The 19,787-nt window shown below is 47.1% G+C and overlaps 1 protein-coding gene across 1 annotated transcript in view; it reads left to right on the top strand.

Moving 5' to 3' along the window:
* Positions 1 to 2,852: 2,852 nt before the first annotated feature.
* The window catches only part of LOC122945468 (kinesin-like protein KIF19), a 61,463-nt gene continuing 44,528 nt past the window's right edge, over positions 2,853 to 19,787 (top strand). The window contains exons 1-5 of the mRNA XM_044304535.1: positions 2,853 to 3,035; positions 13,795 to 13,875; positions 17,579 to 17,689; positions 17,805 to 17,892; positions 18,161 to 18,297. Coding sequence (XP_044160470.1) covers positions 2,853 to 3,035; positions 13,795 to 13,875; positions 17,579 to 17,689; positions 17,805 to 17,892; positions 18,161 to 18,297 — 600 coding nt within the window. The remainder of the gene's footprint in view (positions 3,036 to 13,794; positions 13,876 to 17,578; positions 17,690 to 17,804; positions 17,893 to 18,160; positions 18,298 to 19,787) is intronic.

Below are 19,787 nucleotides of genomic sequence, written 5' to 3'. Positions count from 1 at the left end.
TCCAAGTTATACATGTTAAGGTCCTGTAATCTTTCCTGGTAAGTTTTATCCTGCAATCCATGTACTAGTTTAGTAGCTCTCCTCTGAACTCTCTCCAAAGTATCAATATCCTTCTGGAGATATGGTCTCCAGTACTGAGCACAATACTCCAATACTTCGTGCAGGGAAAAATTCCCTCATGGTCAGACAACATCTGTATTCTGCATGCCAGGCGCCCGCACAGAGCCATCCCTCTCCTCTACGGCCCACAGAAGTACAGGACCATTCTGGCTGTGTGGAACCTGACTGGGCAAAGGCCCTGTCCTGGGCAGTGGAAGACCTTTCTAAAATCTCCCACGCCACCCTTTCGCCAATGGGTCGTTTGGTTGAGAAATCGCCACCGGTACAGTCCCACACCGTCTCAGGGCGTACAATGCAGGAGCAGGCTTCCTAGCAAGCGTCCCAGAGCAGGTTACTATTCCTCATCTGACGCTTCAACATCCCCCCTCCTCCCGGTTCCCGATCACAGGCATCCTCTCACTTGGGTGACACGCTGTCGGAGAGGGAGATAGATCCGGAGCAATCTTCCCAGATTGCATCCATGGTGGATAGTCTAGTATCTGCTGTCTGTGACACTTTCCAGGTACAAGAGGACCTTCCCTCAACTATCCACCAGGGGGTCATTTTTGTGTGAGAAGCAGGACCCTAAATCTTTCCCCTTGCAGGACGACTTTTCTGTGGTTGTAGCAAAAGCTTGGACCAGCCAGGTCTGTGCCTCCTGGTTCCGAAGCGGGTGGACCTGCTCTATCCTTTTCCAGCTGATTGCATGGAAAAATGGACATCTCTGAAAGTGGACCTACCGGTCGCTCGCCTAGCGAAGAACGCAGCTATTCTGGTGGCGGATGGCTCCTCTCTCCAAGACCCATTGGACCGTCGCATTACACCGCTCCAAGTCTGTATTTGCCGCCAGTGGATCGGCCCTGCGACCCATTTTCGCCTCTGCGTGGGTGGCCAAGGCGGTCCCGGAGTGGGCCCTCCGTTTACACCAAGACCTGGCGGCGGATCACCCACCTGCGGAGCTCCAATCCTTGGCGGTCCAAATCTCTCAGGCAGGGAAGTACCTCTGTGAAGCAGCTTTGGACGCTGGTACTATGGTCGTGCGCTCTTTGGCTCTCGCAGTCTCTATTCGCCGGGAGCTCTGGCTTAAAGTTTGGGCGGCAGATTCCTCCTCTAAGCGCTCGCTTTCGAGCCTCCCCTTTACTGGGTTTCCATTCTTTGGTTCCCGACTCAACGAGATTATATCAGAAGCGACGGGTGGTAAGAGCACACATCTTCCACAACCCAAGACGAAACGTTATTTTTGTCCTAGAGCTTCGTCCTCCTGTTATCAGTCCTTTCGGCGGTTCTCTGGCACCCGTCCGGCAGCTTCCTCAGCAGCCAGACTGCCCACACAGGACCAGCGTAAAAAGCCACCCCACATTCCTCTTCAGGAAAACAGTCTTCCGCATGAAGGTGAGCCCCGGTGGGGGTAACCCCCCACCGAATAATGGAAACTGTTACTAGCCCAGACAACAATGAAGGGAGCAGGCCAAAACCTTCAGCCGCCCTAATCCTGATCTCCTGACCGCATGAGCAAACTCTGAAGGTGGGAGGGCTCATGTACTGGAACCTGGATCCTGCTGACCCTGACGGTCCCTGGCATAGGGGTCAGGAATAGGAGACAACCGGTTCCTCAGGGACTCAGACGAACCGGAGTCTCCAGCTGCCTAGTAACAGGTGGAAGGGAAATGACCATATGCAGCATCTGGATCGGCAGCTGAGAACACTGGAAAACTCACCTGCCGCTGCCACCACGATTGGAACCCGAGCATAAGTACTGGTGCCCACACACCAAACAGGACACCGTACAGACAACACACAAACACAGGTATCCAGCACTCCTGATACTGCCTTAACCCCATGCCGGAGCACGGCAGCCCCAGGCAGCACTGCATACAGACTAATGGTTAACCCCTCCGGGAATGTATAAAATAAACTCCAGTACATCAATAGAGGTTCTTGGTGATTTTTTTATTTTTTTTATTCAATATGCGGCTTAAGTGTGACGTTTCGGCCTTTCACAAACAGATAATTACATACAATTAGTGTCAAAGGTAAGTATATACATCAACATTACGGTCTCATATATTGTAATCCCATTAATTGCACATATCAATATGTCACAATGGCTGACATATCTACCCGTAGAGTGATCTGTGGAACTACTTGTATTTTTATTCGTATAGCATACTCTCTCTTTATTATTCTTACTTCTCTATGTACAGTGACAGGATAAGGTGGCCCTCAAGGGCTGGGCTGGAACACCCAAGCAAGGAGCAAAATTCCAACAACAAGCAAGGCTGTAGTACAACTGCACCCAGCCAGCAAGCCACAGGTTTATATCAAGCCCACGGCCACACCCAGGAAACACCTTAATCCCCACTAGCCAGAAGATTAACCCCTAGCACACCAAACAGCAGGGAGGCAAACCTTAGAGGAAGTGCACATGCAAACCACAAACTACACGTTGCCCCTGGCAACCAGTCTGCGCGGCAACCGCGTCACGGTCAAACAACATACATACATAATATAACCGTGACAGGGGGGTCGTCTCCTCCATTTTCAGGAGATCTGGCGAGCTTACATCTCGGATGCATGAACACTCGAGGTCGTCACCTCGGGGGGGGGGGGGGGTGTGATAACTCCAGTTCCCCTAGAGGAAAGGTTTACGGGTTTTTAGGCAAACCTGTTTATATCCCAAAAAAGAGGGCGAGGTCCTTCCGGTGCTGGACCTCAAGGTGGTGAACTGCTTCCTCCGGATTCAACGGTTCAGGATGGAGTCCCTTCGCTCCGTCGTTGCTTCATTGGTCAAAGGAGAATTCATGGCGTCCATAGACATTCAGGATGCCTACCGGCACGTCCCCATCGCAGCCGTTCACCAATGTTTTCTTCGTTTCGCTGTTCAGTCGTGCCATTACCAATTCGGCCTGGCGACAGCTCCGCGGGTGTTCACGAAGGTACTCGCTTATGATCAAGGCTCCGACAGTCACTCAGTGCAAGGAAAGTCTTCGGATCACCCTGGACACTCTCCTGCTTCGGCTGGATAGTGAATCTGTGGAAATCCTCCCACAATCCTTCCACCCAGATCAGACTCCTTGGCATGACTCTGGATATGGGCGCGGCATTGGTGTGCCTACCACAGGACAAGAGACTGGACATCCAGCGGTTGGTGCGTCTGCTTCTATGGCGCCGCAGTACGACAATCTGCAATTGTATGCGGGTACTGGGGGTGATGGTGGTCTCCTTCGAGGCAGTCCCATTCGCTCAGTAACACACCAGGTCCTTTCAGCGTGCCATTTTGTCCTCCTGGGACAAATTTCCAGATTCGCTGGATCGGGAGATTCACCTGTCTTGGCTGGTACGACGGCACTCAGTTGGTGGATCGCACCTGGATATGAGGAAATCCTTCCTCCCGGTCACATGGACGGTTATTACAACCGACACCAGTCTTCACGATTGGGGCGGAGTCTTCACCACCCGGACTGTCCAGGGCGTTTGGTCTCAATCAGAGTCTAAACTGCCCATCAACATCTTGGAGCTCCGGGCCATCTATCTATCCCTTCGCCATTGGACTTCCCTCCTGTAGGGCAGTCCGATCAGAGTGCAATCGGACAATGCCACGGCGGTGGCTTACATCAACAGCCAAGGGGGGACCCACAGACCTTTATGCAGGGGGTGGCTCACACAGTGCCTCCTTATCGTCCCACCTTGCATTCTTGGGACCTGAACTTAGTTCTGGGTTCATTCCAGGAGCTCTGTTTGAACCTCTGAGAGAGGTCTCCCTTCGCTTGCTCTCCTGGAAAGTGGCCTTTTAGTGGCCATCACATCTATCCGAAGGGTTTTAGAACTGGCGGCTCTTTCATGCAAGGAGCCCTACTTGGTGTTCCATCAGGATAAAGTGGTGCTTTGCCCAGTGCCATCTTTTCTACCTAAGGTAGTGTCACGACTATGGTATTGGTCGTGACTCTTGGTGTTGCATGCAGTTGTCAGCGGTCTGCTTGTTTGTCTACCGCAGGTGAGGGCAGTTTGTATGTTGTCTCACGTGTGGTTGCCGCTGGCAATATGATGTTTGTTTGGCAGTGTAGCAGCCTGAGCTGGTTGCTAGGCGGCTCGCTGTCAAGGCTTGCAGTTGCATCTGCAACATGTGTCTGCATGTGTTCACTTTCTATGTTTGGTGTGCACGGGATTTAGTTGAATGTGTATTTCCCTTTAAGTGACACTTACCTTGTCTGGTGTTGGAAGGGTTAACTCCTTTCCTAGTATGTGTGTGTGGGTGTGGCTGCTTGGGCTATGTAGCTCCTGCTGGATCTCTGTAGCTGAGGGGTACTCCAGCCATGCTCTATGCTGGAGTCATCCTCCTGGTCTTATGCCATCTACCCAGTGAGGGCCACCCTTGTGGTCATAAAATAAATAATATATGTTGATGTTAAGAAGATGTTTTTATGCTCTCTATGTTCTTTGCAGCTATGGGTGTCCTGGATACCTGTGTGAGTTGTGTGTGTGCTGTGTCCTTAATGTTTGTGTGGACATCAGTACTTTTGCACGGGTTCCAGTCAGCGTGTCTGTGGCAGGTAGGTGTGGTAGTGGTTTAACAGTCCTGCCATATCCATATGCTGTATATGTTTTCCCTCTCCTTGCTCCTTGGCCAGTGAGACTCCTGTTCGTCCGTGTCTAGGAGGAACAGGTCGTCTTACCCTGCTCCTAGTCCAGGGATTTCCTGAGGGCTAATAGGGACCCTAGGTTCCGGAGTATGAGCCCTCCTACCATCTGGGTTGGCTCATACTGTTAGGATAAAACAAGAGAGAAAAAACAGGAGGCAGCGCCTCGTGTGTAAAACCGTATTATATTTTTATAAAAACCACCAAAGCACTGATTGCGCTTACCGTGTTTGGTTGTGATGAGGCACAACTCCTATGGATCACTTTAGCTGGTAGAAAGGCCCGTCCAGCTTGCGGGGGTGACTGCTGCTGCTGCCTGGGTTCTTACCGGTAGCCGTGGGGTACGGTGTCCGGGATTAGGTAGTGGTGGATAGTGATAAAAAATGTAACCTTATTTATAGCGGCGCTGCTGCAGAAGACAGGACTCAGATAGGTAAAATAAAGTAGGTTCTTTATTAATATAAGTCTACGCGTTTCTGGGGCGGACTGCCCCCTTCATCAGGACAATGGGTCTGTTCATTGGGGGTTTTGGTTACTGTGCTTTTTATGTAGTTTTTTGGCGCAATAGTACGGGATTCTGTGGGCGTGGGGGCGCCGGCGGGGGGCGTGTCCGCACGTGCTTTGTTGTTATCGTTGCTATGGCGCTTGCTGGCATGTTATTGGCTGTGTCTGTTCTGCGGGCGTGAACAGACACAGCCCCAGAAACACGTAGACTTATATTGATAAAGAACCTACTTTATTATACCTATCTGAGTCCTGTCTTCTGCAGCAGTGCCGCTATAAATAAGGTTCAATTTTTTATCACTATCCACCACCTCATACGGTTAGGAGTCATGGTCAGAATTAGGGACGCGCTAGGAGATGACCTGCTCCCTGATCCTGTCGTCCTGGCCTAGCAGCTACCCTTATCTTTCTGACATCGCACTGTTGAGGGTTTCCCCCACTCTCAACCGTGACAGGTAGTATCAGCTTTTCACGTTAACGAGGACATTGTTCTGCCGTTGTTTTGTCCGCAGCCTTCTCATCCGAGGGAGGTCTTGCTCCATCGTCTGGATGTGGTGCGGGCTTTGAAGACTTACCTGTCAGTTGTGGCCCCCTTTCAGCGCACGGATGCTTTGTTTGTCGTCCCAGAGAGTCCTGGTAAGGGTTTGGTGGCCCGATTGCCCGGTGGATTCGATCTGCAATTGCGGAGGCTTATCGCTCCAGGGACAAGGCGCCTCCTCCTGGGATCACGGCTCACTCTACCAGAGTGTTCGGGGCTTCTTGGGCTCACCTACACCACGCTTCTGCGTCCCAATTGTGTCCTGTTCCTCCTTACACACCTTCACAAAATTTTACCCAGTGCATTCTTTGGCCTCGGCGGATGCTGCTCTCGGCCGCAGGGTCTTGCATGCAGCAGTGTAGTGACTTCCATAAGGGAGTTGCTTTGTTTTCCCTCCCTGAGGACTTCTTTAAGACGTCCCACGGTCCTGTGTCCCCCAATGAGCGAGAAAACAATATTTTTGTGAACTCACCTGTAAAATCTCTTTCTTGCTTTATTCATTGGGGGACATAGCACCCACCCAATGTTCTTAGTGTGGCATGTGGGGTCCTTGGGTTGCCAGTTGGGACTTTGTTTTTGGTTTGTTCCTATGGCAGTGTGCAGTTCTTGTTTGGTTTTCAGTTTAATTTCTGTTTCTCCTACTGCTGGAGCACAAACTGATACCTCCTCCCCTGCCAGCTATACCCCCTCCAGCTTGGAGAGAGCATATCAGTTTTCAGCCTAGTGTCGCCTCCTAGTGGCAGCAGCAAGCTATACCCACACGGGTCTGTGTCCCCCAATGAATAAAGCGAGAAAGCGATTTTACAGGTGAGTTCACAAAAATCTTGTTTTTGTGTACGCAGCTTCTGATCAGACCTGTATGTATCCAGCCTTACGTTTAGTACATCAGCCATGTGAAGGCGCCTTGACGTGCAGCAGATTTTGTTGCAGAAATGTTGCGATTGAAAATTGTTCCAGGTATCTGAATGGGGCTTGCAGAAATCCATGTTTTTGCCGCCAGAACAACCCAATTCACGTGAATGGAACAGATTTTCAGTCGCAGAATTTTCTGAAACAAAATCTGCCACATGTGAGGGCACCCCAAGATGGTCCAACACATTAGCTGAACTCCGACTGAGGCCTCATTCACATTTCCGTTTTTCGCATTTTCTGCGGACAGCACACCTACCCACTGATTTAAATGTGTTTGTTCACATTTCAGTATTTTTTTAACTGACCATGGGTCAGTAAAAAAAATCACGGGGACATGCACTACTTTGATCCGTGATGTGGACCAAGCTTGCCCATTGAAGTCTATGGGTCCGTGAAAAGGACTGACACAACACGAATGGAATCCGTGTTGCGTCCATTTTTCACTGAAGACTAATAGGAGATTCTTTGTAAATTACAGTAATCTGCTGAGCAACGTGAATTACGGAGGGTAAAAACGGACACACGGACTGACCACGGATCCTTCATAGATGAAACAAGTATCATTTTTTTTTTTTCATGGACATGACACTGACACGGAAATGTGAACGAGGCCTGAACCTGACAAGGCTAGTTTCACACCTGGGGTAAGAATTCCAGCAGACAATGCCAGGAATTGTCCGGACACAAACTACAGCGGTTAGTGTCCAGCCGATTCTCCGCATTGTCTGCTGGAATGCGTACGGATCTCTGCCAGACCCAATTATACTTAATAGGGCCAGCGGGCATTCCGTTTGTATCCACAGGTGTGAAACTAGCCCAATTTCAGTGGGACCATCCGACAATCTAATATATAGTTGCAAGAAAAAGTATGTGAACCCTTTGGAATGATATGGATTTCTGCACAAATTGGTCATAAAATGTGATCTGATCTTCATCTAAGTCACAACAATAGACAATCACAGTCTGCTTAAACTAATAACACACAAAGAATTATATGTTACCATGTTTTTACTGAACACCCCATGTAAGCATTCACAGTGCAGGTGGGGTGTCCTGACTCTCCACCCAACCACAGATTCAGAAAAAGAAAGACCGAGCTGTTGGATTTTGGAGTAGGTCCACGCGGGATGTATGCGCTGCGGATTGTAGTAGTGCAGTGGATGAGATTCGAAACCGCACTTGCACTCTGCTGGAAAAAAACATCTGCAGTGTAAATTGACCTGCATGCGGATTTTGAATCTACAACATGGCAATGCATAGAGTGAAATCCACACCAAAATCTGTGGCAGGGATTCGGTGTGGATTTTGCTGCATTTCTGGACAGTTTGAGCTCTGTGGCTCCCCCCCCCCCCCTCACTTGTTACCAAGGGAGATAAGCAACTGTTGAGGTATTTGGCAGCGTCTTACCCTGGGTTCACACCTGAGCGTTCGCGATGGAGCGCTCTGTATGCGCGATTGTACGGGCGTTTGCAATCGCTCCTACAGAGACAAACAAACGCGCGACAAGACGCCCCAAAGAAGCTCATGTACTTCTTGGGGCGTCGGGCGTTTTACAGCGCGATCGTACGCGCTGTAAAACGCCCAGGTGAGAACCATGCCCATAGGGAATCATTGGTTTCTCCTTGTCGAGCGTTTTACAGCGCGTAGGAACGTGCTGTAAAACGCTCAGGTGTGAACCCAGGGTTATTCTCTTCTCATTGAGAACACATGCACACTCAGCTGAGGTGAGTATGCATGTCTTTGGGGGGGGGGGGGGGGGTAGAGGAATAGCTGTAGAACAAGTTTTTGGCCAATGGTTATCGAAGGTCCCATTCATGCGACCATCTCCATTTTGCAGTCTGCAAATTGCAGATCCGCAAAACACAGATATCTGCCGCGCGCATTCGGCATTTTCGCCTTCGCGCGTCCCTCCTTATGTTAAAAATACCTATTCTTATCTGCAAAATGAACGAGATTAGGACATTTTTATTAATTTTTTTCATATGTGGAAATGAATGGGTCCGCATTCTATCCACAAAAAATGAGGATCAAAAATACAGTCGTGTGTGCATGGGGCCTAAGGCGTATGGTCACCACTGTCCTACAGGCACCTGAATGTAGCCTGGGGCCCCTGTGCAGCTGTCAGGCAGCTTCCAGTAGACCTGCCCGTATGGATGGATTGTCGGCACACTGGAGGTTTTACACAACATATTTCTCCCCTTATGCTTATTCCTATAGAGAAAGCAGAAATGAGGTCTCTGAGCTGGGATTGGACAGCCCTGCGCCTGTTAGGCCCCCTTCACACGAGCGAGTTTCCTGTGCACTCAATCCTGACCCATTCATTTCAGTGGGTCCGTGCACGTGTCCATTTTTTTTTTCACGCATCATATCTGCATTGCGTGAGAATCGCAGCATGTTCTATAGGCCTCATGCACACGACCGTTGTTCTGATCCGCAGTTTTTGCGGCTCGGGTGCGGACCCATTCACTTCAATGGGGCCGCAGAAGATGCGGACAGCACTCCGTGTGCTATCTGCATCCGTTGCTCCGTTCCTTGGCCCCCGCAAAAAATATATAACATGTCCTATTCTTGTCCGTTTTGCGGAAAGCAGTCCAGTCTTTAGGCTGCATCCCCACTACGCCTTTTCTTGCCGTATTTTTCTTTTTGCTTGCAAAAAATGCCAAGAAAAACGCAGTTTTGCAAGCCTTTTTGTCCCCCTCTCCCCCCCCCCCCCAGATGTTTATTTTTCCTAGAGAGAAGTGCCACATCCACAAAAAAAAAATCACCAAGGGGCAATATACTGTATTAGGCCTTATGTACACAGCCGTAGCCGTATTGCGGCCCACAAATTTGAATGGGTCCGTTCACTTTGAATGGGTCTGCAATCCGGAGCTGCGGTGCGGAACAGAGGCACGGAAGCACTACGGAGTGCCTCCGCACCGCAAAATAATAGATCATGTTCTATTTTTTGCAGTGCCGATGGATCACGGACCCATTCAAGTTGCAGTCCACAATCCACGGAACGGCCGTGTTCATGAGGCCTCATACTACTGTCTAACATGTAACATCTGGACACAACAGGAGGAGATTTATCCAGACCGGATAAATTAGACGCGTCCTCCAGCAGTCCATGCGCCTAAATATAAAACAGGCTTCATTTGCTTCGGAAATACTCGTGTGGAATATGATAAATTTGTCTCGGCCATTGGTGAGGGCGGCATAAAAAAAGACACCATCACACAGCTTGTGACTTTTGAAAGCCACTGTTTCTCACTGTAAAAAAAAAAAACATGATGAAAAAGCCACAAAAAAATGCCACTGGAAAGAGCATTTTTTGTTTTTTTTAAATGTAAAGACAAAATAGATATTCCAGCCATACAGAACATAGGTGGCAAGAATTTTTAATTTTTATTTTTCCTCCTCGGACAACCTCGCCCTGCCCTACGTTCTCATGGTCTGGTTGTACCGCCATGTGACTGCCAGGATCTGGCTGTGCAAAATTTGCTGCTTTTTTTTTTTTTTTTTTTTCATGAAAGAAACTTAGAGCAGCAGAGCCAACGGCTCCGTTAGATGGGTTTGTTAGCAGGTAGTCGAGCTGATACCTTGAATTGTTGAAGATGATGGCTGTATCGTAGTGAAGGTATACAGATGCAGCGGAGGTGCAAACAGCACAAAAAACAAGCGCAGGAATAAAATATGCAAAAAATGGTTGCAGTACTGGCTCCATGTACCGTGTAGAACAGATGAGGTTGTGCAGCATGGTCCTAGGTGCAAAACAAGGAGAAAATGGCTCACGATAAGGCCTCTTTCACACGACCGTTTTTTATTTTCCGTTTACGAGCCATTTTTTGCGTTCCGTATATGGATCGTATACGGAACCATTCATTTCAATGGTTCTGCAAAAAAAAAAAAACGGAATGTACTCCGTATGCATTCCGTTTTTTCCGTCCTATTATTGCCCGCAAATCACGTTCCGTGGCTCCTTTCAAGTCAATGGGTCCGCAAAAGAAACGGAACACATACAGAAATGCATCCGTATGTCTTCCGTATCCATTCTGTTTTTGCGGAACCATCCATTTAAAATTTTATGCCCAGCCAAGTTTTTTCTATTTAATTACTGTATACTGTATATGCCATACGGAAAAACGGTACAGAAACACAACGGAAACAAAAAACATAACAACAGATCCGTGAAAAATGGACCGCAAAACACTGAAAAAGCCATATGGATGTGTAAAAGAGGCCTAAATCATACATGTATCACGTACGCCAGAACCAATACCACAATATGGTGTACATGTACGTCATCAGTAGGAGATACCGCAATATGGTGTACATGTACGTCATCAGTGAGAGCTACCGCAATACGGTGTACATGTATGTCATCAGTAGGAGATACCGCAATATGCTGTACATGTACGTCATCAGTGAGAGATACCGCAATATGCTGCACATGTACGTCATCAGTGAGAGCTACCGCAATACGGTGTACATGTACGTCATCAGTGGGAGATACTGCAATACGGTGTACATGTATGTCATCAGTGGGAGATACTGCAATACGGTGTACATGTATGTCATCTGTGGGAGATACCGCAATACGGTGTACATGTATGTCATCAGTGGGAGATACCGCAATACGGTGTACATGTATGTCATCAGTGGGAGATACTGCAATACGGTGTACATGTATGTCATCAGTGGGAGATACTGCAATACTGTGTACATGTATGTCATCAGTGGGAGATACTGCAATACGGTGTACATGTACGTCGAGGGGATAAGACGTGTACAGGAGCAGTGGCAGGTCTCACGCTGAACCAGTTTGCTGTCATTAGGAACCATCTCCAGCTGCTTCCTATGGTCTGTTGATGGTAAATATGGCTGTGCCGACCATCTCCCAGTGGCTCTCAAGTTAGAAACGCTGTATGGGAACACACCCACCACTAGAGGGCGCCTACTTCATACACTTCTGGGCAATACATTGAAAACTCACAAGCACCACCCGGTGGTGGCTGCTGGCAGGTACAATTTTATCATGCCATTCTGTTCTACATTAAGCAGGGGATTTGGAGCTATGTATCAGAAAAAAAAAATATTAGCCCTGACATCTAAGAGCATAGATTAAGAAATTAACAGCAGGGTCTTAGCAGTTGGAGACCCCCCATGTCTTGCTGCATCCTGATGTCTGCAGCTGTCAGTTGGCCTTTAAACTGGTGGCAGCAGTTGCCTGTCTTGTCTGCCTCGCTGTTGCTGGGCGATGGCACACGCATGTAGCGGCATTAACCTAATCAATTCGCCATCCCTGGTCTTGATGGTGCAACCCCCGGTGTCACGGTACATAGAGGATAAGGTAAAACCAGGAAAAGCTGCCATGGATGCCCAGGATGTATTGTCCCCGTTGCATGAACCCTCTGTCACGCGCTTATGTCACATTATTCCCAGTGTCCCTATGCACAGAGGAGCTAGTGTTGATGTAATGCTACCAGGGGACCTCACGCTTTCCTCTGCATCTCAGCAGGACGGTGCCATGTAGAAGAGGCAGCTGAGTACGGCTTGGGTCGCAGCTCCTATTGCAGATTTTGCGCCTCTCCGTACGGGCCAGGACAATGAAGAGCGCGAAAGATGACTTTATGTACCAGCCGATCACGGTAAGTGCGTTCCGACAGTGCGCCTCACCTGAGGTTTGTCATGGACAGCTGAATGCAGCCATGTCTGACTGGGGAGAAGGTGAATGTACTGGTCTGTAAAGGGGTTGGTCCCATCTGGAAAATGTATAGGATATCGATAGGATAGGGCCCACATGTCACAAAGGTGCGGGTCCCACCTCTAAGATCCCCCCGAATTAAATAAAGAGCAAGCTGTGCATGCATAGCCACCCTACATACACCGCCATGGCAATGAATGGCGGCAGCGCATGCGCAGCTTAGTGCCCCTTCACTGCTATGGGACTTCTGAAAATAGCTGAGCGAGTCCTATAGCACCTTGCGAATTCTCGTGCGGAAAAAACGCAGTGTAATACAGCACCAGCAAAGCGTATGAGAGTAGACAGATCTCACGTACACTTTGCTTCTTTCTTCCATGCGGAAATTGACCTGTCTATTTTTTGTGTGGATGTCACCCTTTTCAATGCAAGGGGTGAGATCTGCAGCAAGGCAGACCGCATCAAATCCGCAAGTCACGCTTGAGATTCACGGAAATCTTCATGGAAATTTTTGCGGAATTTCTGCAAGTCTATCTGCATTCGTGTGCAGGTATCCTTAGGGTGTAACGCCCCAGAGATGGGACCCGCACCTATATGACATTTGTGGCATATCCTATCGACATGCCATAAATGTTCAGATGGGAATACCCCTTTAGTGCGATGACTGACAGACACCATTACATACAATAGTGATATCTGCCGCTTTTATGAGATGCCCAATTAGAATCTACTAACTATAGGCTTGATTCTCACGTATTCTGCCTAAGACTCTGTTCACATCTGTGCTATGGCTACTGTTTATAACGGAGGAATAGAAGTTAGAACACTTTCACGGATCCGTCTGGTGTCTGCACAGACGGATCCGCTCCTATAATGCAGACGATGGGATCCGTTCAGAACGGATCCGTCTGCATTATAGTTTAGAAAAAATTCTAAGTGTGAAAAGTTGCTCAGATGGATCCGTCCAGACTTTACATTGAAAGTTAATGGGAGACGGATCCGTTTGAAAATTGAGCCATAGTGTGTCATATTCAAACGGATCCGTCCCCACTGACTTACATTGTAAGTCTGGACAGATCCGTTTGCCTCCGCACGGCCAGGCGGACATCCAAACGCTGTAAGCAGCCTGCTGAGCGGAGCGGAGGACAAACGGTGCCAGGCTGATGCATTCTGAGCGAATCCGCATCCACTCAGAATGCATTAGGGCTGGACGGATGCGTTCGGGGCCGCTTGTGAGAGCCTTCAAACGGAACTCACAAGCGGAGCCCCGAATGCTAGTGTGAAAGTAGCCTAATGAGATGAATATGTTATTAGCAGGTATGCCAAGACTGACATCATTGATTTTTTTCTCTTTTTTTTTTGTTGGTACGTTTTTACAGATATAGTGAGTTAGATTTTTGAGTTTTTCTGTACTTTTACAGGTTGTTGTGCGTATTCGACCACTTAATCAGGCTGAAATAGAGGAGGGGGTGCAGTGCATAACATATAAACTGGGAGAACAAGTAAGTAATGTTTATTTCAATCCCTTCCCTCCCTTCTTTCCCTTTCCTTCCTCCCTCCCTCTCCCTTCCTTCTCTCCTTTTCGGGAGGAAAGGGCAAGAAAAGAATGGGTACCTTCGGGTGCGCTCTTCCTTCCCTGGCTTTTCCGGGGACTGCTCTCTTCGGCCTTCAAGCCTTCCATTCCTTTTCTCCCTTCCTCCCTTCAGACTTCCGTACTACATTAAAACCTTACTGACATCCTTCACGCCCTTCCTTGCCTCTCCCCGTCACCCTCCCTCTTCGTTTTCTTAGACAGCTTAGTACGTTTCTACTTCCTTCCCTCCCTCCCCTTCCTTCCTTCCTTTTCTCCCTTCCTTCCCTTACCTTCATTCCTTCCTTCCTTACCTTCCCTCCCTTCCTTTTCTTCCTTCCCTTCCCTTCCTTTTCTTCCTTCCCTTCCCTTCCTTCCCTCCCTTGCTTCCTTCCTTCCCTCCCTCCCCTTCTTCCCCTGTAGCCATGGTTAAAAAAGACTTGTCACCTCTCCAGACATATCTACTTTAGTAAGCACTTCTTCACAAATTTAATAGTTCTGGAGAAACTTTTCTTAGAGCGCTATATTGTGATGTTCCTCTGTTATTCTTCCTACAAAATTATAAACAAATTGACTAGTACATGTTACCAGTTGGGGGTGTATCCCTACACACTCAGACCTCAGATCGGAATCAGTGCTGCCCGAGTCAGACGGAGGAGACGGAGGAGATTGGTAACACCTGGCTGACAATTTGTTTGTAAATATCTCGGGGGAATAATAGAGTTTTATAACAACTCAGAGTTCTATCAATAGGTGCTCCGGAATTGGCAGTTCATGGAGAATGCAGACAAGTTAGGAGAGGTGACAGGTCCTCTTTAGAGGAATAATAAACATAGGGAAAAAAACTTCCTCTGCTTTGGTCCTGTTACATATATAAGAAATCATCTCTGTGTCCCAGTGGATGAACCGTGCCCCTCCTCCTCCTTTATGTTCTGTGTCTGGTTGTAAGATTACGGGCTGCAGCAGGAGCCTCTCCCCTCCTGTCTGCAGAGGGCAGTTAAGCCCCTCCCCTTGTCAAAGCCCTGCCCTTCAGCCACCCCCCCAGGGAGATTCCCTGCCTAATATCAGACCAAAAGGAATAAAGCTGTAATATTATCAGGGGACACTCTCACCTTCTGGCCCAATTTGCACTCAAATATATCTATATTTTAAATTTAACTCATTTATTCAAAATACAATTAATGGCGTAAAACGAAATAAACGAAGTAAATAAATAAATATGTAAATAAATAGACAAAAATGTGTTGATTTTGATTTCTTTACTATTTTATTCAGTTTTAGGTAATTATTGTATTTTGAATAAATAATATATTTCTGTATTTTTGTGCAAATCGGGCCAGAAAGTGAGAGTGCCATCCGATAATAATACAGACAATCAATTTTTGGGTTTAGTGTCCCTTTAAACATAAATCCTGCTGCTTTTAAGCCCATTGCATGATCAGCAGTAACAGCTCCATTACTGCGTTAGATTCCTCATCAAATTGCTTCCTTCCGTCGGCATCGGGACGCCCTTATTTTGGCGCTGTGTACAGGTGATTGTCCCTCCGGGCCTGTCTGTTCCTGGTGATGATGTACGACCTGTCATATTCCGGCCACTGGCGTCCTGCAATGTCTGAAAAGTGTCCTGTCCGCGGGGAGCAGCTCCTGCTGTTCTCTGCTTCCCTGTGGAATAGATAAATCCGCACGTTCACTCTGTCACCTTCTTTCATCAGACCTAAGAGGCAATCTCAGTTACACTCCGGGGAAATGCGCTGCTTGCCTTTATTTGCTCACGGAGACGTCTTAGATGTTAAAGGGGTTCTCCCATAAGTAAAAAGTGAAAATCAGACATCATATAGGACATGACAACCTCTTTCTAACAAAGCTAGAACCAGCCCTGTACCTCACATGGATCCAGAGATCTCCCCATTCGTTGCTACAATTGCTTTGCTGCTATTTCAAGCTGGCAGCTCAGGGGGGCATGTCCTTTCTGCTGCATCTGATGGCAGTTGAAAGATGGAACTGAGCATGTGTCAACCTCATTGAGCTGGACAGAGAAATTAGAAAAGGAGCAAACAGCAGGTGGCGCTGTACAAATAGAGTTCAGTGAATAGCAAAATTTAGCTATACAAAATGTTTAATTATATGTAGTATTCAGATCCAGGTGCTGGTTTGAAAAATTTAGAATATTTTTTTGTGGGACAACCCCTTTGATAGACCAGTAAAAGCTGAAAAATTTGCATCCAAGGGGTTGTCCCATTAAAAATATTCTACAGTTTTTAAACCAGTGCCTGGATCTGAATACTTTTATAATCGCATGTAATTAAAACATTATTATATATCCTGAGTTATTCATTGAAATCTATCTGCACAGCGCCACCTGCTGTTTGCTCTTTTTCTAATCTCTCTGTCCTGCTCACTGAGGTGGACGCACGTGCTCAGTTCCATCCTTCAACTGCCACCTGCTGCAGTAGAAAAGAGTCGCACCCTGAGAAAGTGCACGGTCCCTAAGCTGTAAACTTGAAATAAATCTAACAGAGCAATGACTGTGGAGATCTCTGGATCCATGTGAGGTACAGGGCTGGTTCTAGCTTTGGTAGAAAGATATTGCCATGTTTTATACCATATATGATTCTCATTTTTTTTATATTTCTCATGGGAGAACCCCTTTAAGTTCTTGTGGGGGTTTTTTTCTGTGTGGATGTTGTCAGTTTTCATTCCTTTTTCACGAGAAAAAAGTGCCCATGTGCATGAGCCCATAGGGGGAGATGTATTGAGACGGACGTGTGCTACTCAGGAGGATGCACTTAATTATGATGAGGCACATGGGGGAGGGGGGGCACTGTCTGTTTTCAGTGGGTCTGGGAAGGGGGGCATTAAGCCATTCTGTTTTTTGCTAGGTTAGGACACAGGGCTAGGATCTTCATGTCACGGACGGTGTACAGGAAACAAGACAAAACAACATGCATATATGACTGAGTGGATCCCAAAGCTAAGGAACCAAAAGGGAGACCCCTGCACAAGACCTGAGACTATCCCTGGCTGCTCAGCCTATGCAAAGATCCGAAAGGTGGAGGTTTGCATATACACGTGCCTCGACTATATAACCCCTGAACACCCTACAATAGTGAGGGGACACGACCACCGGCTCCCTACTCCAGACACGGAGGGAGTCAGGGTCACCTGGGATCCAGCAAACAGAAAATAACAGATAAAAGTTCAGCACTTAACTTTGTAGCAGACAGGAAAACAAGATCAGCATGCACACACACTCCAAGAGGAAGTATAAGCCGCCCAGTAATGCATTCTGGGGAGGAATTTAAAGGGAAGCAATTAGTCCAACTCCATGACAGCTGAGAGAGGCTAACGAGATGAGGAACTGAACAGCACAACAAAGAGAACTCAAGGAGGAGGTTCTGAATGGCCTCTGTCAGAGCTTCTCAGCTGTCTGGTTGTGACACTTCATCCTTGGTGAAGGAATGTCCAGCTACTGCACCTTTGGTAATTAGACAAGATGATCAGATCCATCTTTCCCCCTTTTCCTCACTCTAGTCATGATCGCAGCCTGTGTAAGTAAAATAATATAGGTGGGTTCAATGTACAAATGGCCGGATATAACTGTAGTCTGAGCCTCACTTATTCCTACTAACTTTCAGATGTTACTACTGAAGGATCCAAATGAAGATCCAGATTACGCCTGGAGGATGAATCGTTCCAGGCAGAGAACCTTTGTGTTTGATGAGGTGCTGGAGCAGTATGCTTCGCAGGTAAAACGCTCTTCACTGGACTAAGGAAAGATCCAGTAACCAGTTCTCCCATGTCTCATCAAATCCTGCGTAATGTGATTGGTGACAGATGGTCAATGGATGTGTCTCCTTATAGGACTGCGTGTATGAGTCAACGACAAAACGCCTGGTAGAAAGCATCGTCTCCGGGTACAATGCCACGGTCTTTGCTTATGGTCCAACAGGTAACGATCTATCTCCTATCTATCTATCTATATTTTTCTATCTATCTATCTATCTATCTATCTATCTATCTATCTATCTATCTATCATCTATCTCATATCTATCTATCTATCTTCTATCTATCTATCTATCATCTATCTATTATCTATCTATCTTCTATCTATCTATATTTTTCTATATATCTATCTATCTATCTATCTATCTATCAGTGTGCACATTACTTTCTGCTGTAATACAGTTGGTTATATCCGTCATACGTCTTACACCAGGCACAGGTAAGACATACACCATGCTGGGAGTGGATGGCGATCCTGGAATATTCATTAGGACTCTGAATGATCTCTTCAGGACCATCGAGGAGATTAGTGACAGCGCAAATTATTCTGTCTCGATATCCTACCTGGAGGTAATCATGTGCCGTATACACATATTGTGATATAATCCAGGTTTTCAAGCCTTTGGACTTTCTCTCTATCCCTGCTCTTCTATACAGAAGACTGTAAGGACTGTGTACATTGAGATCTCTGTATGCAGCTAGTCCGGCTGCTGTATGCTTAACAATATAAAGAAATATTCATAGCAATACATTATTTTAACACATATATTCTCCTTTATGGAGAGGATCGGCAGAGGATCTCAATACCGCATGATTTTGCACATCAGGTTGCCTCCGTTCCATCGGGATGCGGTTGTGTGAAATCGAAACGGAAAAAAACTGACCCGTCACTAAATACAATGAAAGTCTATGGCTGACGGATCCGTTTTTTTAGGCTCCTAAAAAAAAAATCCGTCACCATTTACTTACAGTGCCGGGTCGTTTTTTTTTTTCTGTTTCTATGACTGGACACAAAACCGCAGCGGAAGACATCATGATGCATCCTGAACAGATCTCTTTCCATTCAGAATGGACTAAATGGAAACTTTTTTTCCCCAGTATTGAGATCCTCTGCTGGAAAACAACAACGCAAGTGTGAAAGTAGCCTTAGGCCTCTTTCAGACGGGCATTGCGGGAAAAGGTGCGGGTGCGTTGCGGAAACAAGCGCGATTTTTCCGCGCGAGTGCAAAACATTGTAATGCGTTTTGCATGCGCGTGAGAAAAATCGGCATGTTTGGTACCCAAACCCGAACTTCTTCACAGAAGTTCGGGCTTGAGATCGGTGTTCTGTAGATTGTATTATTTTCCCTTATAACATGGTTATAATACAGAATGCATAGTACAATAGCGCTGGAGGGGTTAAAAAAATTATAAAAAATAATTAAACTCACCTTAATCCATTTGATCGCGAAGCCGGCTTCTCTTCTGTCTTCTTTTTTGCTGTGGGCAGGAAAAGGACCTGTGGTGACGTCACTCCGGTCATCACATGGGCCATCACATGATCCATCACTATGGTAAAAGATCATGTGATGACCGGAGTGACCGGAGTGATGTCACCACAGGTCCTTTTCCTGCACACAACAAAGAAAGAAGACAGAAGGAGATGCCGGCTGCGCGATCAAGTGGATTAAGGGGAGTTTAATTATTAATATTATTTTTTTAACCCCTCCAGCGCTATTGTACTATGCATTCTGTATTCAAAATGCTATTATTTTCCCTTATAACCATGTTATAAGGGAAAATAATAATGATCGGGTCTCCATCCCGATCGTCTCCTAGCAACCGTGCGTGAAAATCGCACCGCATCCGCACTTGCTTGCGGATACTTGCGATTTTCACGCAACCCCATTCACTTCTATGGGGCCTGCGTTGCGTGAAAAACGCAGAATATAGAACATGCTGCGATTTTCACGCAACGCACAAGTGATGCGTGAAAATCACCGCTCATGTGCACAGCCCTATAGAAATGAATGGGTCAGGATTCAGTGCGGATGCAATGCGTTCAACTCACGCATCGCATC

This window comes from Bufo gargarizans, chromosome 8 (assembly GCF_014858855.1).
Source record: "Bufo gargarizans isolate SCDJY-AF-19 chromosome 8, ASM1485885v1, whole genome shotgun sequence".
In the NCBI taxonomy this organism is placed as follows: domain Eukaryota; kingdom Metazoa; phylum Chordata; class Amphibia; order Anura; family Bufonidae; genus Bufo; species Bufo gargarizans.
Note: the sequence above shows the minus strand (reverse complement) of the source record. Positions and strands in the feature narration are given on the sequence as shown.